The 25,544-nt window shown below is 44.1% G+C and overlaps 1 protein-coding gene across 1 annotated transcript in view; it reads right to left on the bottom strand.

Annotated features, from left to right (window-relative positions):
- Positions 1 to 25,544, bottom strand: part of LOC138249560 (cytoplasmic tyrosine-protein kinase BMX-like) — a 628,910-nt gene that overhangs the window by 569,228 nt on the left and 34,138 nt on the right. The window contains exon 5 of the mRNA XM_069203506.1: positions 5,198 to 5,299. Within this exon, the coding sequence (XP_069059607.1) occupies positions 5,198 to 5,299 (102 nt within the window). The remainder of the gene's footprint in view (positions 1 to 5,197; positions 5,300 to 25,544) is intronic.

The raw sequence follows: 25,544 nt of genomic DNA, 5'->3' as shown, positions 1-25,544 counted from the left end.
AAACTAACTCCATATTTATACTTTGGCGTTAGACGCGTCTAGCGCCAAAGTTCATGGAGTTAGCGTCATTTTTTGCCGTGAACACCTTCCTTGCGTTAATGAGATGCAAGGTAGGCGTTCCCGTCTTAAAAAATTACTCCCAGGCATGTGCGTGGTATTTATACTCCCGGGCAAAAATGACGCCCGGGAGTGGGCGGGGCAAAAAACCCCGCATTTGCGCCTCTTTTTAACGCCTGGGTCAGGGCAGGCGTTAAGGGACCTGTGGGCTCAGAATGAGCCCAGAGGTGCCCTCCCCTACCCCCAGGGACACCCCCTGCCACCCTTGCCCACCCCAGGAGGACACCCAAGGATGGAGGGACCCATCCCAGGGAAGAAAAGGTAAGTTGTGGTAAGTATTTTTTTAAAAAAAAATTTGTGGCATAGGGGGGCCTGATTTGTGCCCCCCTACATGCCACTATGCCCAATGACCATGCCCAGGGGACATAAGTCCCCTGGGCATGGCCATTGGGCAAGGGGGCATGACTCCTGTCTTTGCTAAGACAGGAGTCATGTTAATGGCGTCTGGGCGGCAAAAATAAATGGCGCAAATCGGGTTAAGAGAATTTTTTTGCCTCAGCCTGACTTGCCCCATTTTTGGACGCCCAAACGCCATTTTTCCCTACGCCGGCGCTGCCTGGTGTACGTGTTTTTTTTTCACGCACACCAGGCAGCGCCAGTCGGCTAACGCCGGCTAACGCCATTCAATAAATACGGCGCATGCATGGCGCTTCAGAATGGCGTTAGCCGGCGCTAATTTTTTTGGCGCAAAACTGCGTTAGCGCAGTTTTGCGTCAAAAGGTATAAATATGGCCCTAGGGGGCATATTTATACTCCGTTTGCGCCGAATTTGCGTCGTTTTTTTCGACGCAAATTCGACGCTAAACTAACTCCATATTTATACTTTGGCGTTAGACGCGTCTAGCGCCAAAGTTCATGGAGTTAGCGTCATTTTTTGGCGTGAACACCTTCCTTGCGTTAATGAGATGCAAGGTAGGCGTTCCCGTCTTAAAAAATGACTGCCAGGCATGTGCGTGGTATTTATACTCCCGGGCAAAAATGACGCCCGGGAGTGGGCGGGGCAAAAAACCCCGCATTTGCGCCTCTTTTTAACACCTGGGGCAGGGCAGGCGTTAAGGGACCTGTGGGCTCAGAATGAGCCCAGAGGTGCCCTCCCCTACCCCCAGGGACACCCCCTGCCACCCTTGCCCACCCCAGGAGGACACCCAAGGATGGAGGGACCCATCCCAGGGAAGAAAAGGTAAGTTGTGGTAAGTATTTTTTTTAATTTTTTTTTGTGGCATAGGGGGGCCTGATTTGTGCCCCCCTACATGCCACTATGCCCAATGACCATGCCCAGGGGACATAAGTCCCCTGGGCATGGCCATTGGGCAAGGGGGCATGACTCCTGTCTTTGCTAAGACAGGAGTCATGTTAATGGCGTCTGGGCGGCAAAAATAAATGGCGCAAATCGGGTTAAGACAATTTTTTTGCCTCAGCCTGACTTGCCCCATTTTTGGACGCCCAAACGCCATTTTTCCCTACGCCGGCGCTGCCTGGTGTACGTGTTTTTTTTTCACGCACACCAGGCAGCACCGGTCGGCTAATGCCGGCTAACGCCATTCAATAAATACGGCGCCTGCATGGCGCTTCAGAATGGCGTTAGCCGGCGCTAATTATTTTGGCGCAAAACTGCGTTAGCGCAGTTTTGCGTCAAAAGGTATAAATATGGCCCTATATATGTATATTAATATATATATATATATATTGTTTCTATCAGTGATTTCATTGATAACATTTGACACATTTTTCAACCAGTTTAAATGGATTGCAATTATGACTACCGAATATTCCAATTGTGACCCATACATTTTACACCATCTTTTATAGAAATTAACTAATGCGGTATATGGAGACTGTTTCAGTAACATCACATGGCCTGCAAGCCCCTTACAATATTTACCTTAATCTTCTTCCCTGACCAAAAAAAGGTAGCAAAGAAAATTGGAGTAAAAGAAATGCAAGCATACAGGGGATGGCGCAGCCTGCTAAAACATAAATAAAAATCAATACAAAACCTATATATTTATGGAATGAGGCAGGGCAACACTAGCTGAATAATAAAAGAAATAGGACGGGCAATCTGTGGGGGAAAGAAAACACCCATCCTAATGAGGAGCATGTAAAACTCAGTAGGGGGGGAGAGGTGTACCACAGAGGCAGGTTACAAAGTCAGTACTCCCTTCATTTCCAGAAGGCAGCCCACGTAAATGGAAATGATGCCCACCTCTACCGATTGAAGCTAGGGGCTACTCCCAAGCAGCTGAACGAAGTAGAGGGAACCGTAGCCCAATGCCTTCAAAGAAAGAGAAGCTAATGGGTAAAGTAAGGGTCGCGGAACAAACTGGGAAGTCGGCTGGCAAGGGAGCTCAAAATGGGAAGGTCAAATCATACTGCGTGCTTGTAGTGACCTTTCAGAGATGAATTTCCCCAGAAACTGCAAAAAGTAATTTTCAGTTGGCGCAAACAACAGTATATTTAATAACAAATCAGTGCAAACATCATTTTGCACAAGCCAGTACCAATGCTGGGACAAAATTGCATAATAATGCTAGATTTCCTAGTCAGTAGTGCAGTGCATATAATCTGTCACCTAATTTAAAATTATTACATTTACTATAAAGCCACACCATGGCCCTGATTTATACTTTTCGTTGCAAAACTGCACCAAAATGTTTAGCACCAAAAAGTTTACCACCGGCTTGCACCATTTCTGAGCACCAGCCGGGCACCATATTTATGGAATGGTGCAAGCTGGTGCAAAGGGTAGACTAGTGTAAAAAAAAATGACGTTAGCCGGGTGGGGCAGGCGGTATGGAAGAAGGGGGTTTTGCACCAAAAAATGACATTAGGCAAGTTACCATAAAAAAATGTCTCTAACCAGCCTAGCGTCATTTTCTGATGCAAAACCATCCATACCACATGACTCCTGTTTTAGAAAAGACAGGAGTAATGCCCACCACCCCAATGGCCAGCACAGGGGACCATGGTCCCCTGGGCATGGCCATTGAACCCTGTACCATGTAGGGGGGCCCACTGCAGGGCCCCCAATGGCACTTAAAAAACAAAATACTTTCCTGTACTTACTTATACTTACCTGGGATGGGGTCCCTCATCCTCTACTGTCTCTCTGGTGTGGGTGGGGGTGTCCCTGTTGCCTGGGGAGGGCATCTCTGGGCTTATTACATGGTGTTCCGCCATCGAAATAGGCCCACAGGTCCCCTAACGCCTGCCCTGGCCCAGGCGTTAAATAATGATGCAAGGCAAGCTTTGCAGCATTATTTGACCCCTCATGCATGCATGATTTTAGCACTGGGATAAATATGGCGCTAAGGCCATAAAGTCATTTTTTGCATGGGAATGCCTACTTTGCATCTCAGTGACATAAAGTAGGTTTCCACGTCCAAAAAAGGACTTTAACTCCATGAATTTGGCACTAGATGGGTCTAGTGCCAAAGTATAAATATGGAGTTAGTTTTGCACTGCATTTGCGTTAAGAAAATGACACCAATTTGGTGTAAAACAAGTAAAATATGCCCCCAAGTTTACCTATTCTTACTTCCAATTTTCCACATGAAAAATGGTTGAAACAGTAAACTGCAAGAGCATGGGGGTGCAGAGTCACTGTATTGATTCACATTCAGGCCCTGATTTATGTTAAAGTAGTGCAACATAGTAATGCGCCAAAAATAGCAGTGCTGCCCCACTTTAGAAGTGCAAAGGTACGCCGTATTTAGAGGAATACAGTGCACACCTGCGTTTCCCCATGCGCTGGTGTTGAATTAAGCTGCCTAGAGCCATCGCAAGCATTCTTACACCATAGTGCAATGGAGTCTGTGGTGAGGGGATAGATTGTTTATGTGCAAGAAGGTGTCCCTTTCTGCACATAAACAATCTATAATGGCATAATTTGGCACTTCTATGTGTTCTGCAAAATGCAGTACACATAGAAGTAGTGAAGAGTCATTTTGAATGATTCGTTATGTGCAGGAAGGGACACCTTCCTGCACGTAAACAATCGTCCATGCCATTTTGCTTCTTTTATGTGTGCTGCCGAATCTCTATCACATTGACAGTATTAAAGAGAAGCTACAGTTGTGGTACTGTGCTAATATACTTATGGGTACTTCAAACACATTTTTCTCTGTCTCCATATAACTGAATGCAGCACACCTAGGAAAAATGAGGAGGTATAAAAGCATTCCTCCTCCTTTTGCCATGCTAACGCCACTCCTGGGGTGTTTATGACTACTAGTAAATCTGAGGCAGTGTCAAAAGCATTAGGTGTTGCGGTGGTACACCCACCGCAGCACCCATTGCACGCCCCTCTGATGCAGAAAACTGCATCGGAGGGGCCCATATCTACAAGGAGGAGTAACACCACAAAAAAGTGGCGTTACACATCCTTGTAAATACGGAGCAGTGCTTAGCACCACTGGAGCATCACGAAAAGTGATGCACCTTTGGGGCTAAGGGCTCTTAAATTTGCCCCTCAGTATGGAACATGTATAAAATCTTTGCTAAACTGTCCCCAGAGTTTATTGCAAGCTCATTCTGCAATGGAAGGCAAACATCAAAACAAATATTGGCAAAACCAATTTTTCTGGTGTTGGCTGCCAGCCGCTTGGCTTGGTCAATGCTTGTTTTATTTTATGGTGTTTTGCTAAACTTTATTGTTGGAGAAGTTGTCTGGCCGTCACCAATCTTTAAAAAAACAGTGGCTGAAATCAAACATATTTGTTGTCTCTAAAAAAACACATTGTCATAGTAGTGCCTGGCACTTAAAGAATGCAGTGAAGTGTGCTGGCTCATTGCCCAATACTAAGTACTTTTGAGGCGAAGAAAATGTATGTGACACAAAAACAGACCAATGATGACGACGGCTGACAGCAAGCCACTTCAGGCAATTTGTAAAATAAATGTTTTTTCTAATGCCAAACCTAAATAAATCGTTTTTTAGCATATTGCCACTCATGGGCTGGTCTCTCTCTGCCGCTTCCACGTTCTAACAGACAGAACGTACAGTAGGTAACACTTAAAGTCGTAGCCATCAGATACGCAGAGAATAAAGCGCTGACATTACATTTATCCCAAGTCGTACATCCAGTAGCAGTTTTGTGGACTTCATTGCAGCATTGGAACTTCCCATCGGTGAAGAATCCATTGTGATAACTGGTAAGAAGACTCGGATTGCCCTCGATCGCTGCAATTGGAAGAGAACAGCAATGATGAACAGAGATATTTGCATAATTTCATATTGCACTGTTTATATATCATTAATGTGATATAATTATATTTGGTCGCGCTGAACCCATTGTTCAGGAGATACAAGTTGAGAGCTCATTCTTGAACTTTTGGCAGCTACGAATAGGCTCTATCGCTACAGTCTTCTTTTAAGTTGGCTATATCATCATCATAGGTTTTATTATACCGTTAAAGAATAATTCTGGCTTTCTTCGACAGTTCTTGGAAATCCAGCAAAGTCAAAGATTTCCATGAGCACTCTTACTTCACCCTACTCACTAAAAAATAGATAATTCACTTCCTCCCAACTCAGCAACCCTATTCAAGCTCCACCATGTGCACTGTAGTCTTCATATTTTCCACATCTAGCAAGAGTCAAGCAAGAAATAGACACAGTTTTGCCCAAATGTTACCTTCCACGTATCTAAGTAACTGATCTTTGTACTAGTCCTTAGCAAATTCGAATAGTCCAATACCCTACTGATTAATCTTCCTTTTACTACTTCTGAACCCTGGATAAAATTTGAAATTTTTTCGGTTGCCCTCTATACAACCTCACCAGGCCCACACCTTCCTTTTATATCCACAATGAGCTAGACTTCTACACAACCTTTGATACTAAAACGTAAAGCCATTAACGTCTCTTTCCTTAACTACCTCTTTGAAGCTCTCATTAGACACATATTGGCAACTTATGTTATTTCAGGTAGAAACTTGTTGTCCTATCCACACCTCCTTGCATAGTGTTGATGTTCGGCTCCTACTCTCTAAACAGGCCTTTCCCTAAAACTAGCGGCTTTCCAACATGCAATCAAAATCAATTCTTCCTAAATTTAAGACTAATAAAAAAGTACATCTCGTTCTACGAAAACTCAACAATAAGAAGAAAGAACCAACAATTACTATCTATCTTCTTTCTTCTTCTCTCTCTAGTTCTTCCTCTAGATATGTGAATATATATAATTTATGTATGGATGTGTGTATATATATATATATATATATATATATATATATATATATATATACAATTCTTGTTGATGTTCTTCTTACATGAAGACAGCCACACCTTTGATCTCAATTAGATCATGCTGCAACACCGAAGTTATGCTCAAGAGTCTTCTCTAAATATATGCACTCATATTGCACAGTGATTACACAATGTTCCTCCTTTGTGTCACCAATCGGGAATGCTGGATACTCTACTAATACATAGCATAAATATGTCCCCAAGTGAATGCCAACCTGGAGAGGGTCACATTATTTATTCATCAATAATGTAAAATGTGCATCATTTATAATCTAAGAGAAGACTACAAAATCATTGCAGGTAGCAATCGCATTCTTATAGCACTCACATATCATCGTAATCTTGGTAATGCAAATTACCTCCTAATACAGTAAATTGAAAAGTGCACAGTGCTAGAATCAACAATATTGGTCAATCAGTCCCTGAATCGGTTTAAAGCCCCTAAATATAGTCAACCCTGACACTTATACCACTACACTGGCTAAATGATGCCAGTGACCAGTTGTCAGTTCTGACGCATTATTAATGTTGAGATAAAGTGCTTGGTGCTTTAATGTAAACTTATATTGTTGCTTGTACACCATGATAAAAAGGCATTCAATAATATACTCAGTATCAATGTGATATGCAGAATTTCATAATCCATAACTGCCCACTTACAGTATGATCAATATAGAAGATTAAAAATTCATATTCAATTCCAAATCATACTATTACACATCACATATGCATTTGAGTAAACAATATCAGCCTATCAGTTCACGTGTGGGGTCAAATCCCCTAGATATAATCGACCCCAGAACTAAGATCAATTCACAAACTGAGTGATGCCAATAATCTACCATCATTTCTGACATTAGTTTAGAGATAAAGTGATCAGTAGCTAGATGTGCTCATCAAACACTGTGAGCTCAATACACTGCTTATACGCCATCTTAAAAAGTCACCCAAAGAAATATATACAACCTCAGTATAATATGCAGGAGCTCCTAATCCGAAATTAACCACCTCTAATCAATCTAGAGGATCAGAAGTAGTTATCTCAGTTTCAAGTTATCCTAATGCACATCACTTATAAGTTCAAGGAAAGTGCACACTATCATTACCATTTAACATGAAGAGAATGGCGATCTATCTAACAGCGTGTTTAAAATACACCCACCCATGAGAAAATCTTCAACAATTAATTAAAAGCTGTCTAAATCATGCAAACCAGACTGCATAACAAAAATTCATTGAAAACTAATGTATACATTGGTAAATCACTCAGTGGGAGAGATCTATAATGAGCCTGTGGCCCCCCCCCCCAGGAACAGCACATTGTCACACCCAGGATGGTCACGCGCCTATAGGCACATGGGATTGCATCATCATTAAGATGTCTATATATAAACATGCCATTCCACATCTAAGTTGTGTCCTCATGGTCTTTCTGTCCCTAATAACAAAATTATGTTGGATTCAGCTCTCCATAACTCCATCGTTGAGGGTCAGGTTTGATGTGTTACATGTCAAAGAAAGTTAAACTACTCGGGTCCCCTCATGGGCATTCCAATAGTGTTTAGCAATCAGGTACATTCCATCATGAATTTGTATGGCCAGCAAATGTTGGGAAAAAATGGACCTTGAGCTTGTGTACGATACTCCCCACAAACTTCTTTTTACATCCACACTGAAACACATATATCACAGAATGAGTTTCACCAGTTATTCTTTCATGAATGACACTCTTAACCCACTCCTGAGTTTCATATGTTTGGGTATTGATCCCATATTTGCAGGCCTTGCAATATTCACACCGTCAGAAACTCAAACTCCTTTTAGCCAGACACATGGTTCTATCATCCTCCACAAACATGGACTTAGTAAGCATATCGTTTAGCTATCTGCCCTTAAGAAAAGTGATCTAAGGGTGGAGGTCAGGGTGAGAATAATTCTAATCAATTGGTGTTCCTGATTGAATTCTAAAAAGACTCTTATGGGAGACAGTTCAATAGATGGTTCTCTTTTATTCTTTTGGGCACCATACAGAAGGCTGTCCCTTCCCTGACCTTTAGCCCTTATATATGCATCCCTAAGAACTTGGAGAGGGTAAAATTGTTCCTGGAAACTATGTATCAAGATGGTGGCTTTCCTGTCAAACAGCTCTTCACTAGAGTAGATTTTGCATGCTCTCAACAATTGGCCATATGGTATGCTCCATTTAAGTGACTTAGGGTGTCTGCTGTTACCATGTAGGATGGAGTTGCAAGCTGCTGGTTTGTGAAATATACAGGTATGGAGTTTATCTTAATTGACTACTAAACATAAATCAAGAAAATCAATGTGTGTTTTGCTCTAAGCTGCTGTCAGCTGTGTATTCAGATCATTGTTGTTTAGTACCCAAACAAATTCTAGTAGTTCATCCTCCTCCCATCCCATAATATGAACAGATTGTCAATAAAGTGCACCCATAACACAATTTTTTCCGTATGTTCTTTATGTCTGTCAGCCATGCTACCTCTTTTTCCCACAGGCCCATATATAAGTTGGCATACGTAGGCGCAAAAGAAACCCCTATAGCAGTTCCTTGTTTTTGGAGGAAAAATTTGTTGTTGAATATAAATACATTATGGGTTAAACAAAACCGTAGCATGGTCATCAAAATCTCAGTATGTTGCATATATTCAATGGGCAGCGTTCTCAAAAAACATTTTGGCACATCTGCAAATCAAAGTCATGTTTAAAAGAGGTATAGAGGGAAGTCACATCGAGGGTAACCATGATATGGAAATTCTGCCTGGGGATGTCATTGATCTTGTGCAAAAAATCATTAGTATCCCTTAAATAAGAAGATAATTCTGTTACATAATGGCAAAAGAATAGATTGAGGAACCTAGATGTATTTTCTAACGGTGAGTCCAACATGCTCACTATTGGTCTCCTCGGAGGGTTCCACCTATCTGTATGTATCTTAGGAAGAAAGTATATGACAGGAACCTTCGGATGGTCAATCTTCAAATTTGAGTATTCCTCAAATTCTAATAGCCCCTTGTCGAGCCATTCTAGAACCATATTAGGATACAGCTCAAGATGATTTCTAATGAGATTCATTTCTAACTTCTCATAGTGATGCCTATTATGTAGTTGTTTATTGGCTTAATTCATATTTTGCATATATGTATATATATTACCTAGTGGCAGTCAGCACTAGATAGTTATAGTTAGGACCATGTTTCTATAGCACAAGCTAGTTTGTTGACTTGTCTATATCCTTGGCACCGTTTGACGAATCTCCACAAAATTTTCCCAAAAGAGTGAACTAGTGATTTTTGCTGCGCATGCAAAGTTTTGGGGTGATCCGTCAAGCAGGGGCTAAGAAAAAAGAGGGGCTAAAAAAGTTGCATTTCCTATGTTAATTCCCAAAGGACCTTTAGACATGTCTACAGTCCAAATCACTGAATGGATTTATAAACAATTTGGCAGAAACTTAGCTTTCAGTACGCAGACTACATTTTCCTTTTTTTGGAGTAAATCCGTTAATTAGCTTTTGAGAAATTTAGGGAAATTCAAATGTGTATATCTCTGACTGAGAAGTGTTAGCGAACAAAGACAAGCTTGTGCAGGGAAATGCACAGCTCTGATTGGCTGCCAACACTTCAAACCACGAAGTGTTGGCAGCCATCTTGAGACTCTGCGTCAGCTGAGTCCCGGTAAAAAACTGTCAAAAAAAGGAAAAGGGGCACCCTGACCCTGAAGCCCTGGTGAGAGAAAAAAAGATTGTTTAATTATTTTTCTGCTGCGCAATCACGATATTCATTAATTTGCAGCAATATTTTTTTTAAAAACAAGCACAGGAAGATGACCGTGTTTTTGATAGGCCCCCAGGTGGGTTAGGTCCTGGGGGCATTAATCATTTTGAGTGGGTAGCCTCTCGGCTGCCTCTCATCCCAGGGACCACCACCTCCCGGGGCAAATTGGTTGATAGGCCTCCCCCAAAGCCCCAGGGACCTCCACCTTCTTCGGGCTTTAATTATAATAAATGCAGGGGGTCTCGTGGCCCCCAGCAGCCCTGGACATCACCACCTCCCCGGAGCAAACAATATAAATATGGAAAGGGGGTCTGTTTCACACCCCAAGCCCTGGGGATCACCACCTTCCCGGGCTGTGTGCATATTGAGAGGGGCCATGCAGCCCCACTTGAGGAGTCTCTAATGGCCCTAGGGACCATCACCCCCCAGGGCTGGTTCCTGCTATGTCCCGGGGTGCCCACCACTGTGACTAGGCTGCAGCTCTGAAGCTACAGCCATTCCACAGTAAACAGTAGGCTATTTAGAGCAGGTCCCACTATCAAACAGTGGATCTTTCATCTCTGTTCTCTGCACGTGTGCAGGGAACAGAGGGCCCTGGGGCTGATGAAAGATAATGAAGGGGGTCCATTGTGGACCCCCAGAGACCCCCACCTCCCAGGGGCAATTGTATTAAAATAATGGGGGAGGGGCGAAGGACCCTCCTGAAAACCTGGGGGCTGAATTAGAATAATAAAGGGGGACCACCACCTCTCCGGGGCAAAGTTTAAGGTTGGAGGGCATAAGCGCGACCCCCTCAAGGAATCAATAATGGCCCTAGGGACCGCCCCCCCAGCGACAGCTCTGGCTATATCCCAGGGAGCCCACCCGAGGACATAGGTGTTTGCTGTGACTTTGTGGGATCTTTGAAAGCTCCCACCAAGTCACAGCAAACACTGCGCTTTCAACAATCCTGTCCTCTGTTACCCAGCCTGCAGAGATGCAGGCAGGGAAACAGAAGAAACAATTGCTTTTGCAGACAGGGAGCTGCATGTTTAGCAGCTCCCTCTCTGAAAAAGCAACGCCAGGTCCTGCAGGAGATGGGGAACCAGCTGGGACTGCAGTGCCCTCAAGGCTCCCCTCGCAGTTCCAGTACACACTGGGTGGCCTTCGGGGAACCCAAGACAGATGGCCGGGCCCCAGGGGATGGGGTCCTCAGGACCAAAATCGTCCCGGGGAGAGGGGCTGCATGGCCCACCTCCCCCAAAAAATATTTTGGAAGGCCAGGCATCAGTTGATGGGGCCCACGGGGTCGAGATCGGTCCAAAATAAAAATATATTAAGGCCAGGCCCTGGGGCTAAAATCGGCTGTGGAAGGGGCCGTATGGCCTACTCCCTAAAAAATATTAAGGCTGGGACCTAGGGGATGGGGTCCCCTGGCCAAGATCAGCTGGGGGATGAGGGCCACATGGCACCCCAATTGAATTGTATTTGGCCCCAGGAGATGGGGTCTATGGGGTTTATGGGGCTAAAATCGGTCCGGGGAGGGGGCCTAGAGTAAGTATAACTTGCACCCTCACCATGCACTGTTAATTACTACAGATACTACAGCACTCATGACAACATGTATAACATCATAAAAAATATAAATGAAGCATCAGCAGTCAAATTATTGAAGAAAGAATTGTGCATGCCAGGTGCCCGAGTTATAGTTACCTTAAGCCACGAGTTATAGTTACTTGGAATAACTCTATAACTGCTGAATTTCTCTGGTTTTGTGCGAGTAAGTTCAGAACCTAACTTCAACGTTCCTCTAACCTTTGCTTTTTAAAGTGAATTTCTAAGGTTTTTGTAACTCTATTTCCTAACTATAACATCTCTGTAACCTTTGTTTTTTTCAGTGAATATATATCTATGCATTTATGTATATATATATATATATATATATATATATATATATATATATATATATACATATATACATATATAAACAGAGAAATAACTATAACTCGCACCCTTGTTGTGAACTGCTTTTGACCTCACATATTACAAAACTCATAACGTGTTCTATGACATCATTGATAACATAACTGATCGCAACTGAAATAACATCACTGATGAGAACACTGAGTATGGCAAGAATGTGATTTATGGTTATTTCAATTAACTATAACTTGTGAATTTCAGTGTTTTTTTCAGTTGAAAATGTTATGTTTTAACTGGCATTTTCACCTAACTATAAGGTCACTTCAACTTTGTTTTCAGTGAATACACATGTATATATTTAGTTGTGCTATTATATGGTGCTATTTAGCACCAAGATTAAGAATCAGGGAAGCCATGACATACGAGAGGTGAAACCAAGTTTTTATTTTTTTAAAATCCCTTAGCTGCTGTGGTTTCCCACTCATAGAACTAAGGGGCTGATTATAAGTCTGATGGTCCGAGGACAGCCATGTTGGCGGTGGCGATCAGACCACCAACCGGCTGGCAGAGTGGACCACCATATTATGAGTTTGGCGTTCCAGCAAATATAAGACCGCCAGCGGTCTGCTGTCACCACCAGGCAGCACAGACTGCCACAGTGCCCTGGAAGTATAAACATGCCAGCAGAGACCATGTTTCCGCTGGACCTATTTGGAGGTTGTGCACCACCATTGTGACCGCAGCAGTCCAACCACCACGTAGCAGAAGGCAGAAACGAACAGCATAAAGGAAGACACTCACCTGCAGACAGCTATACACATCCAGAGCCACCATGGAGCTATTCCTCAACATCATGACGCTTCTCCTGCTCGCTGAACGACAACGGATTTAATGCCGACGTGGATGACAGCAACCGTAAGTACAAACACCTACCTGCATCATTGATATTACAAAAAAAAATGTACCACTAGCAAACACGAAGTGGGGGGTGGAATATAATGGGCAGCAGCTACACCTAACATTCAGCACACACACTCTCACATACTGCAACAAGGATGCCCACAAGGTGACAACACGCACGCTTCAGCTAGCACACACAGGCACACGCACGCCAATACTACACATGTACGCAAGGCTACACAGCACGGGCTCAGGGACACAGAAGGCCTCACAACATTCACACACACAGCAACAACAACACAACTACTGCACATATAGAAATACATTCTGCACACTCACACCCAACACTGGTCACACTTACAACACACATATACATACATGTGCTATGGCACACACACAACACTACCATTAAACAATCCTTCTATCGACACACATAACACACACATAGCACAACTGAAGCAGAATGCAATGCACAATACACACAGAGACAAATAGACAACAGGCACAAAGCACACACCACATAAATACCCGCACAACTGGGATAGCAGCATCAGGACCACACATGGAAGGAGTCTGCACTGGGACACATATCACGTTCAACAAGGCCACAGACCATATGCACACAGGAATTGGCCCCAATTAGATCTCAGGGACAAGCAATGCCAATACCAATTGTCAGTTACACAGTAGGGAAGGGCAAGGCAACAAAGCACACACAGCTCATACTCAATGGGAAATACCCCTACATCAACCAGCTGTGAGAGACATACACCTAAATGGACACATGCACAGCAAATGGAAAGCAAACTAGCACAACTCAACACACACCATATCTGCACTGATAAAACTCAAGAACACACACCACATGTAGACAATAACCATATCAGGGTGACAAGTCATACACCATACATATCCACATCATACAACACAAAAAGAAACACATACCACAACAAACACAACACAGTGCCATTACACCAACATTGCATCTACATACACATACCCATCACACAACACACACCCTTTCCTTCAGGAACAACAGCCCGGCACACAAACTCACATACTGCAAAAAACACCACATAGAGCAGCAAGCAAACCAAGCACACACAACTACAAGCACACAACCAATGTCACTCAGGAACAACAGAAAGCTAGGGAAGGAAATGCAGGACAAAGGTGTATCCTATAAACCAACAATAGGTTGGCTTTATTACAATAGGAGGCTTGACAACCACATTCAAAGGTCACAGGCCAGTCCAAAAACAGTTCTAGGCCAAAACCAAAAGGCACATTATTGGGCCTCTGCTTAACTCCTGACTGCCATGTAACCTTTACAGGTAGGGGCACCAAGGGGGCAGGCAGACACCTCAGGGATAATGGGGCAGATTGAGTTTGGGTTTGGAGAGGAAACTTGGGTTTGGGCTTGTGGGGAGCCTTTGGGGGATGGATGGGCTTCTCCCTGGTGGGGAGGGGTATGGGTGCTCGCAGGGGGGCAGGAGAGGCTTTGGAGGTAAAAGGGATGGACCTTGGGAGGGAAACATTACTTTTGGGGGAGGCACAGTGGGCTAACAGGGGTAAGGTCAAGCTCTCAATGGAAAACATATTTAGACACTCAGGGAGGGCATGAGAAGGATGTTGGGATTTGGAGGTGGAGGGAGTGGTTGTCTGATGTGTAGGTGTGGATGTCTTGGGTTAGTGTTTGTGGAAGGTGTGCTTGTTTGTGGTGGGTGTCTGTTGGGTGGGTAAGTGAAGGAGTTTATGTGTTTTTGGCTGATGGGGTGGTGCAAGGGGATGACATGGTGGGTGGGTGAGTGTCTGTTGGGGTGGTTACTGCAGGTACGGCGGATGTTCTGCATGTAGGTATGTCTGTGGTTGTGGTGTCTGCAGGTGTGGTGATAGGGATGATGTCTGAGGGTCTGCTGGGTGGTGTCTGCAGGTAGAATGAGTGTGGTGGCTGTATCAGTGACTATTGGTGTGGGTGATGCTGGGGGGTTGTCAGGGCAAGTCATGACTGTTGCTGTGTCTGCGGGTGGATGTTGTCTGTTTGCGTGCCAGTGTGTCTTGTGGTACTTGTGTGTGCTACGTTTGTCTGTTGAGTTGGATGCATGCAAGACTGTCTGTGTGCTTTGGGTGGGTCAGGGAAGGGGATTTGGACTGGGAAGAGGAAGGTGGAGGTGGGACGGAAGACAAGGGGTGACTGCCTGCCATCTGTGTGGAGTCCAGAGCCTGAAAAGATCTCTCTAGGCCAGCCATTGCACCGTTAATGCCCTCCAGGAATGCATTGCTCTGTGTGATTTAAGTTGCCAGACCCTGAATAGCATTCACAATGGCAGACTAAGCAGGGGTAACAAGGGCTGGGGCAGAGGTGCCTGTGGCAAAGGAGATACCCCGAGAAGGCTGCCACCACTAGTGAGCGGCCACTGGAGGAAGAATCTGATGACGATAAACAATGTTTGATCTCTTCTGTGGCACTCCTCTGGCCCTCTGGGTCACTGGGTCCCTCTGTGTCAGTGGTGTATTGACCCGTGGTCCACTGGCCAGATGCTTTCCCACTCAGAACAGCCTGTCTCCTTCGCCTGCTGGTGCTACCAAAATAAGTGAAGTAGGGTCATGACATTGACATGAAAACAATTCAATCACAGCCCTGAGATACACAACATACCATCATGTCAAGTGGATCCCTGCATGAAGTGCCAGCAAAGAGGCACCTTCATGTGCCAATACAAAACCATGCATGCCATTTGCAATTACAAAGGTAACATAAGGGCAAAACTTGGTCTTACACAACTACAATAGCATGGATTAAGTCTCACTACCACAAAACCATACCACAACTAGGTGACCACTCGACCCCAAACCTGTGCCACATGTAGCACACCCCAGTAAACCAGCAGCCAATGACTGGATCTCATTGTAAAGTACCCTACAAATTACATAGACACAAGCCTTTGCATACATCCAACTTGCACTGATGTAATCTATCAAAAATAACAGATGTTGCTAAGGAAATGAAGACAACACCAGTACAAACGTGCCATACCTGGATTAGGGGGCGTGGAAACACCCATGTCAATATGGACAAATCACAACAATGTACAGTCCTACAACTGACAACAGCCCAAAATGAGTTCTGGAGGTAGTAGCAAGGCCACTCCAACATGCCCCACATGTGGTGTTGCAAGTAACAACAACGAAGTAAGGTCCTAAACATCATTGAGAAATGTCAACTGAATACATACAAGAATGTTCCTATACTGCCCAGGATAGCCCCCACCAAAGTCTCACACACATATCCATGTTTACTTCGAGTGTGTTTGCAGAAGACAACTCTTCCATTCAGGAAGGAAGGACGACACAAACCTTGTAACCACTAACTGAAGGACACCAAATTAGTGAACCATGAGAAGCTACATCACAACCCACATATCAGACATGACAAGTATGGCATTTGTCTGTGGATGAATCCTTGAGCCTAAACACATGTGAATGCAAATGTAACTGCAAGTCAATCCATGATGCATCCTAAAAGTCAGTCCACAATTCCCAATCAACACACAGGTGCTGTGAACCTACAACCAACATTCCACATCAAGACTACAAATGGTCATGAAGTAGATTCACACCCTGGTCCTATCTATCATGTCCATCATGGCTACTGCAGTTACACATGACAAATGACATACTATGAGGCATGATTGTGTCTGTCTAACAACCTATGATGGTTTCAGAGTCCTGTCTGGGCATCACAGTAAATGGACATATATGTTGGAGATTCCAGACATCATCCCATTTGCATGGCTAGTTGTCAACACCAGGACAGTGCGCGCTCTATGGGCGTCTAGAATGCAAAAACCAAACACTCTCAAGATAATGTAATTTATGCATTGTGATGATATGTTATTGTTTAACCTTTTGCATTGCAGAATTCAATCCAAAAGATAAATTTTTAAGGTGCTTATAAATACTGTACATTTGCAATGTATTGCTGCAGGCTTTCAGAGTGAGTCAGGGTGTGGTCCCTTTCCAGGGCTTTCTAGAAGCTTTCCCTGCAGCATGCCTGGGTGTGGTTGTGGACTGGGCCAAAACTCTATAAAAGGGAGTCAGCCCAGCTCCACGTGCTCACTATTCAGAGGTCCCGGTGCAGAGCAGCAGCAGCTTCCTGAGCTCCTGTTCCGGTGGCCTACCTTGACCTTCCTGGCCTCTGTGCTTCATTCTTCAGTGGTGATTCTTAGTCAGGGCGGTTAGGCGGAGGTTGGGCTGGGCCCCCGACCCCGTATTCGATGACGCTCTAATTCTTGGGCCTAATTCCTGATGTTAATAACATTTTGCTCATGTGCGTGTAATTGTGCATTTAGACTTTTCATAGCATTTGTGTGCACGCATTTGAATCAGCAAGACGCGCGATTCTATCATTGAGATTAATTCATGTTATTCATTGTGCGCTAATTCCTTGACAGTTTGATGGTAGAATTCGAATCGGCAACGCGCGCGATTCTTTCCTGGCGTGTAATTCCTGATATTCACTGTACGCTACCATTTTCTTGGCAGCTTCATGGTGACATTCGAATCGGCAACATGCGCTATTCTATCCTTGTGTGAAATTCTTGGTATTCATTGTACGCTACCATTTCCGAGGCATTTTAATGGTGGCATTTGAATCGGCAAGACGCGCAATTCTTTCCTTGAGTGCTTTTCATGTTATTCATTGTGCGCTACCATTTCTTGGCATTTTCATGGTGGCATTCGAATCGGCAACACGCGCAATTCTTTCATTGTGTGTGATTTTTTATATTCATTGTACGCTACCATTTCTGAGACATTTTCATGGTGACATTCGAATCGGCAAGATGCGCGATTCTTTCTTTGTGGTTAATTTATGATATTCCTTGCCCGCTACCATTTCTTGGCAGTGTCATGATGGCGTTCGAATTGGCAAGACGCGCGATTCTTTCCTCGTGTATAAATAATGTAAATTGCTGTGCGCTACCATTCTAAGTCATTTCATTGGTAGCATTTCGAGTTGACTAGTTGCCTGAATTATTCCTTGAATCTACATTGTGTGATTTCATGGTGCACAATCCTTTATGGTGTTTTAATACACATATAAAAACCTGCAATGTGCGCAAGTTCATTTTCCAAAGTTTTTGAGAAGAACACAACAAGACCAGAGTTCTAGATGTAATGCTGTGTGTTCCTGATATGTATTCTTATATGGAGATTCATATGATTGTTTAGAAATTGCTCAGAGTGTTTCCTGATTCTCATGCTAAAGAAAGAACTTGAATCTGAAAGTTCTATTTAACTTTTCTTGTTTCCTCCTCAGGTATTCGGTCATCTAAGGCCTAGTCAGCTTTAGAACTATTCTAGGATTGTTCATGTTTTCTGAAATGACAAAGCTTAGAGTTGTAGCATGGTACTGATTTCATGAGATGTAATTTTGATGTTATGTTTTAAGCTTTTGCTTCCTGCAGGCCTCCGTCCCAGCTGTTCCCTTCCTAATCCCCTTTTCCCCACTTGGACTCTCTTAGACTCTGTGACAAATCTAATCAGAGTATTGGAGCTGTCTTGTGGTGGAAGTGTTGGGAACGTGCACAGACCCCGAGGATCTGGTGACTCTGACACTAGTGCATGTCTACATCTAATGCATAGACATATATCCTAGTGGGAGCGGAGCACATTCAGACAAGTAGGCAACTGGAATGTTGGCTACACTGATGACATATCACCCATAACAATGCACATTCCCCACTTACCAGGAGAAAGTAGTATGTTACAGTGCCAAGATTTTGCCATGTAAGTCTTGTCACATGCATGAGCGACACCCTTGCATCACAGACTAAGATGAGAAACCAGCACCCAACAAACAATGGAGAAAACTTGCACATGGTTTGCAGATGTCAACCTACACATATCTCCAGACACATGGCAGTGGGCAGTGAGCCACATCATACCTACCTTTGGACTGTGACATTTTGGAAGAGTGGTCTGTTGGTGGAAACTAACACTCACCAGAGTAGGTAAAGCAGAGGATTTATACACTAAATACTGTCATATGTGCTCTCTGTTGCACAACTGGACCTAGGATGTCCCAAAGTTTATTCTCGGGTCCCAGCTCCAAGGGAATGAGCACACCAGCTGGAAACACATGGTCCATGAACACCAATTTGATCCCGGATGATCTGTGACACATGAAACAACCCACATGCCGGGGGAGCAGTCTGTCACTCACTCAGTCCCCTGGCAAAGGGGGTCAGGCATGAATTTACATTGTACTCACCCCCTTGTGGCTGCTGTGCTGCCACCAAGCACCCACAGAACTCCGGGTTGTCTACTGCCAAAACGTGGGCCATTAGAGGGGTCATGGTCCTGCGGGCACCCCGTCCTCGTTGGGAGGATAGGCCCAGAAAAAGTACAAAGAGCATGCACAGGACACATCAGAGCTGTATGAAAGAGACTACAGGGCTGTGGGATCATGTGAACAGTCAAGGCTATGTGACACACATTGTCAGAGTTGAAAAGAGCACATCATTCACAGATCACCATCCTGCCCCCAATGCAATTCCCATATTAATCAGTGGATAGAAGCTTAATAAGCAGCATATTGGCAGAGAGGCTTGATTAGGCAATATCACATGCTGTGCAGGGTTAGAGTGTGGACACAGTGTCACACTTACATTACAAAAGGGAAATGATACCAGACCAGAATTCGACTTTTGCTGTGAGTAACAATGGACAGGCCCCAGTCTCTGCTGGCTGAGCAGACCGACTTACACAAGACACCATATCTGACAAATCACAAGTATAACAGTACATCTTGTAGCCTACAACCAATTGCCATTGGTTGTCTATGTGTGTACTGAGGGGCTTTGTGAGTCATTACCTGACGGCAGAAGAACAAGCCAACAAGGCCAGATGCGGCCAGAGATCACTGTGCAAACATAGAAGGAGCTCAATAAGTGATCAACCGACACATACAAAAAGCATTCACACCTCTTGCTGTCATGGAATCACATGTGACGTACACATAAAACACATTCTATGGCAAGAGTTGCCTGGGGATGGCTGTCATGACACCTTATCTACTCATGTGCATCCAACACAATATCGGTCAGCAAACACCCAATACACACTCACCACATTGATTCAGGACTTCAAACCTGTCACTTGACATAGATACATGTCCATGAACTCAACAATTATTGCACACTGTCAGTCTCCACAGGGCTTTGAGGACTCAATCTGACAAACTGGGCCTAAGCCTAGGCTGAATAAAGCTAAGATGAGTAGAGGTACAGAGAAAATAGTTTATATTGGGCACTTACCTGCCCCTCTGGTGCACCATAGAGCTGTCCATACAGGGGAATTTCTCAAATTCTTCTGGCGAGAAGGCAGGAGCCCTATCACCTGTTGGATGAGGCATGATTGCTCCCAGAGGTGGTACACAGCAGCTCAGGTAGTGGAGTCCTTGCTGGCAGCAGTGTCTGGAGTCAAGAGAGGGATTCAGCAGAAGATGGCAGTCCCATCTGCCACGCATGCGACCGTCACCGACGGCGGACACTGACATTGGCCGAAGACCACCGCAGGCAGCAATGTTGTCCAATGCAAAGTCCGCTGTGGCAGCATCCGCCTACCACCAAGACGACTTCCGCCGGCGGTCACAGGCAGTTCATAGTGTCCAGTGGAGTGAGTCAGGCAGCCACCATTTTAGAGGCATTCAATGTAATGAAATACAATTTTACATGTGTCACGAGTTTAAAAAATGTTTTCCTGGTGTATTTTGGGTGCTGTCCTTGTCCTGTCTTTTAGGTCAATTGTTTCAGCATACATATTGGTACGTGGTCCAGCATATAGACAGCCACCACCCTCTCCACCACGGGCATTCCAGGATTTGGGGCACTAAATCAGAGTCAGAGTTGCAAGTTAGATGCACATATTGTTCTTGTCAGATAGAGGATGAGTATGAATATGTTGAAAAACAAGGGGATAACGTGTTACAGGCACGTCATCCAGATTTACCGCCTGGATAGGCAGACAATTGTGGATCTTTGCTGTCATTTGGAGCCAGGTCTGATACCAGCTATTCATCATCCAAATAGCATACTACCCATTGCACATGTCATGTCAATGTCGTACTTCCTGGCCACAGGGTGCTTCCAAAATACAGTGGCCCTAACTGCTGGGATGTGCCAGTCTATTTTCAGTGTGGTCTTGAAGGATGTTCTCTCAGCAATGTTGAAACACCTGAACAGCTACATCCATTTTCCTCAAAGTGAGAATTTTTGCCAGGTGAACGCAGAAATCTATGGTGTGGCACACATCCCACATGTTGTTGGAGCCATTGACGGTACAGATGTAGCCTTGGTTCCACTGCATGGCAATGAACAGGTCTATCGTAACAGGAAGAACTACCATTCTATCAGTGTCCAAGTAGTTTGCCTGGTGGACCTCTACATTTTCCAAGTCTGTACCCAGAGAGGGCCTAGCTGGTTGGTAAGTAACATATGTATATGTCTTGTGTGCTTGTATGCTATGTCTGCTGCTAGTGAGACAATGCTTAGGACTAATGGTTGCACACAGGTTGCATTTTCTTACAAGGGACTCTGCATACCAAAACCGTTCCTGGTTGTTGACACCAGTGAGGAACCCAACTACGTCAGGGGAAATCCACTTCAGCAAGGCAAATAGAAGAACACAGTGTGTCATGCAGCGGGCTTTTGGGCTCCTGAAAGCAAGATTCTGGGCCATTGACAAGACTGGTGGAGCCCTTCTCTACTCACCTGCAAAAGTGTGAAAGTCGTAGTGGCCTGCTGCATGCTCCACAACCTTGCCCTGAGGAGAGACATCCTGTACATCCCTGATGAGGGGGAGCTAGCAGTGCTACCTGGTGAGCCTCCTGAAATGCCAAGTGAGCATGACAGTGATGATGATGTAGGTGGAGACATGCGGGCAGATCTCATCAATCAGTACTTCACTCAAGTGTGAGAATGTGATGCTCTGTGATTAGTGTGACTACATGGGGTACTGCTGTGGTCAGTATTTGTTGAGAAGGGTGTCTCTGTCAACATGAGGCAGGGTATCACATACTATGCATCATACAGCCCTGGTTTGCTGGCTTGAAGATATGACTTTTTTGAGGATCTCCTTTGTTTGGGGCAGTCACGTTGCACTGTCAGCGAAACAACTGAAGTTTGAAATGAGGTTTGTATCTTATGTATGCCTTTACCTGCCTAAACTCCTGATATGTCAGTAATTTCTTCCAGGTCTCCTCACCATGCCATCCTGATGTGGATATTTCAGAGTTGTGTCTTTGGCATGTGGCTGTTGCAGGTCTGACATGTGAAGTGGACATGGATTGATCCGGGTAATGTTTGCCGAACCTTTGGGGTGTATGAGTCGAATGCACAGGCTGCCTGGACAATGTGAGGGCAGGAATCTGATCCACACAATAGACCTGTTTGCCGTGGTGTGTTGTTCCAATGGTCTCATGTGTGGGATCATGTTGCCTTGTAACATGTTCTCCTGTGCAATCCATTCCTTCTACCTTCACATTGTCATGACATTGATCCTGTATGACGTGCTAGTGGCTGTCAATGTGTTTCCTCATTGCAGGCCAGAGTGCCTGTGCCACAACACTGAAATAGGTATATGACATTCTACCAGGTGCTTGTTCCTTGTTAAGGAAAGAGCCTTGGCTCAGGCTCTATTGTACTGCCCTCTCTCTGTGCAATGGTATAAGTTAAGTTGGCAGGTCTGGTTTTGTTATGTGATAAAGGTCAAACTGGGGACAAAATCCCATGCTCTCTTTTCCTAATCTATGGAACAGGGTCTTACAGGCCCTTTCAGGTGTGGTCTGGTGCACGTTAGTAATAGGATATTTGGCCTGACTCCATATGGCTAGACATTCTTGGCTATGACTGTGCAGATATTCTTAACACCTTATGTGCAATACAGTGCAGTAAAACGTTAGATGTGACCACACACCTGTGGCATTGTGTTGTTAGTCATCCTCAGCATGACATTACCTGAGACATCTCCCTCCATCCATTGTCTCACAATGTCTCAAGCCTGTACATTACATATGATTAGCAATCAACATCCCAGAAAGATAAAAATAGAGAGGTAGTAGGCAGTTTTTAGTGATGGGTGTGTTTATTTACATTTGAACAAAAATGAGTAGTGATACTGGATAAAAAACAATACTTCAGGTGAAGGGATCAGACATGGTGGATGCAATCAACAGAGTAGAAGCCACAACATTTGAAGTCCAGAGTCCAGTGTCCTACCAGCATGGAATATTGAAACTATAATGTTGCCTTGTAAATCTGGCCCTTTATGTTTTAATACACTCTGAGCTGGAGATGTATACCCTTCAGCTGGAGTGCAGGGACTACTAGTGATTTGTTCTATGGCTGTGCTTTCTGGCTTGAAAAATGTTAAAAAATAATCAAAGACATGTTAATGTTTTACTAATAAGGCTTTATCCAAAATATTTTTTACAGTCACTGTTATTAAACATTGCAATGTGTGTTAATTTATTAAATATACATTTGATTTAGATTTTTGATGATTTGGTGACAATGCCCTTAAGTCAGCTTTATATGTGTAGAGGCGCTAAGCCGTAGATGAAGCCAGTGGACCTGCTTTTCATATTTTTATGCTCTGACCCTTTGAGAAAATTAATAGGTCTGCCTTACGTAAAATGCCTCCCACTTTAATATTACATCACATAGTAAGTGATGCACACACGCAGTGGTTGTTTTCGGGGCTTAGATAGTGGCTAGGCCCTAGGTCTAGTGGCCAGGCCCTGGGTCCAATCCCATACATTTGTATAGCAGGGGTTAAGGGTGCTCAGCCAAACCCTGCACCCAAACAAACCTATATATATATATATATATATATATATGTATATATATATATATATATATATATATATATATATATATAAAAAATATGAGAGAACTCTGGGTAGTTCCCAAGTATAGGTGGAGAGCAGCTCCAATAAGGAGCACCCTGCAACATTTGCAACACAGCGTAGAGCAAAATCTTTATGCATCATCCTTAACCCTGAAAAGGATTTGTTTTGACTCATATAGGATGTGTTTCTGTGTTTGGACAAAGCTAAACACCTCTGAAGAGCTATAATATAGCAAAACACATGTCAGGGTCGCACTTACTCATTCCAGGCTGGCTTGGATAGTATATTGCCACTCCAAAGCTGAAATACTTTAGCTGGAGTGGTGAATGTTTTTTTTCATTTTACAGTTTCCTATGCTTAAAGATTTTGCTGTACAAATGATGGGCCAAAAGCATATGTACGAACACATTTTCCCATAGACACAGAATGGGCAAAACTGCTTGCTACATCTGGCCTTTTGTACTTATCTAGCTCGGCATGGATAGCACTGTGCTAATCCTATGCTTAAAAAGTTTTCTAGATAAAAAGACGTTTGAGGTGAGCAAATCTGGAGTGTTGCTGGTGTTGCAGGGTGCTTCTTATTGTAGGTAGTCTCCGCCTAAACTGAACTAAATATATTCACTTTAAAAACCATAGGTTACAGGGATGTTATAGCTAAGCTCCCATTTTAAACATACAAAACCATAGAAATTCACCTGTTAGAGTTACTGTTATCTCAAGTAATTATAACTTGTGCCCCCACCATGCACAGTTTTTTCCTCAAACATTTTTCTGCATATTTTTCATTTATGGTGGGTACTTCAGTGTCTTCGTGGGTGCATCATTGGGTGTGTGAGGGTTTCAGTGAGTCTGTGAATGGGTGTGTGATGGTGAAGGGGGTCTGAGAGGAGTGTGTGAGTGTTTGGGTGTAAGAGTGGTTGAATCATTTTCTTAGTTGGTGCATCAGTGTCTGGATTGGTTTCTGAGATGGTGTGTGAGAGTTTGAAGAAGAGAAATTAATAGAGTGCGAAGGTGAGAAATAGTTTTTTAGGTTTGGTGAATAATAATTAGAATGAGATATTTCTGGACATATTAAAAATAAAAATGTATTGCCAAATAAAGAGTGAGGTCACCCTTTATCAAGAATCTTAAACATTTAAATTTGAAAATAAACAAACCTTGGGAAATTGCTACATATGGACCTCCACTTTCAGTGTAAAGGGCGGACACCTTAACCACTGTTCCACAGGTGACTTCTTCCTGTGCTGTCTTTTTCTGTGAATTCATTGCATGAAGAGACCATTGCAATAACTATCTCTCTCTCTTCTGTACCATCATGGGATTGAAGAGAGAGAGAGAGTGACAGGACCGCTGGCCAGCCCCAAGGCCCTGCGGTCCTAGCCGACTCCCCAGCTGCTTGTGGGAGCAATGTTTTCATCTGCCTTCCCTGCATGTCAGAAAGCAGATTTTGCTTGTGTTTGCTTGGTGGGAGCTGTCAGGAGCCGGCCCTGGGTTGTGGCAGTCCCCAGAGCCATCAGTAGCTCCTCGAGGGGGGTGTGCGGCCCCCCTCCAATGAGTATAGCCCCGGGGAGGGGGTGGTGCCTGGGGCTGTGGGGAGCAATGTGGACCCCCTGCATAGCTTGTCTTCAGTGTCCCTGGGAGGTGGTCATCCCCGGTGCTGAGGGGTGTCAGG

The sequence above is a fragment of the Pleurodeles waltl genome, chromosome 8 (genome assembly GCF_031143425.1).
Source record: "Pleurodeles waltl isolate 20211129_DDA chromosome 8, aPleWal1.hap1.20221129, whole genome shotgun sequence".
Classification (NCBI taxonomy): domain Eukaryota; kingdom Metazoa; phylum Chordata; class Amphibia; order Caudata; family Salamandridae; genus Pleurodeles; species Pleurodeles waltl.
The sequence above is the reverse complement of the archived record's forward strand: the minus strand, read 5'-3'. Positions and strand labels throughout refer to the sequence as shown.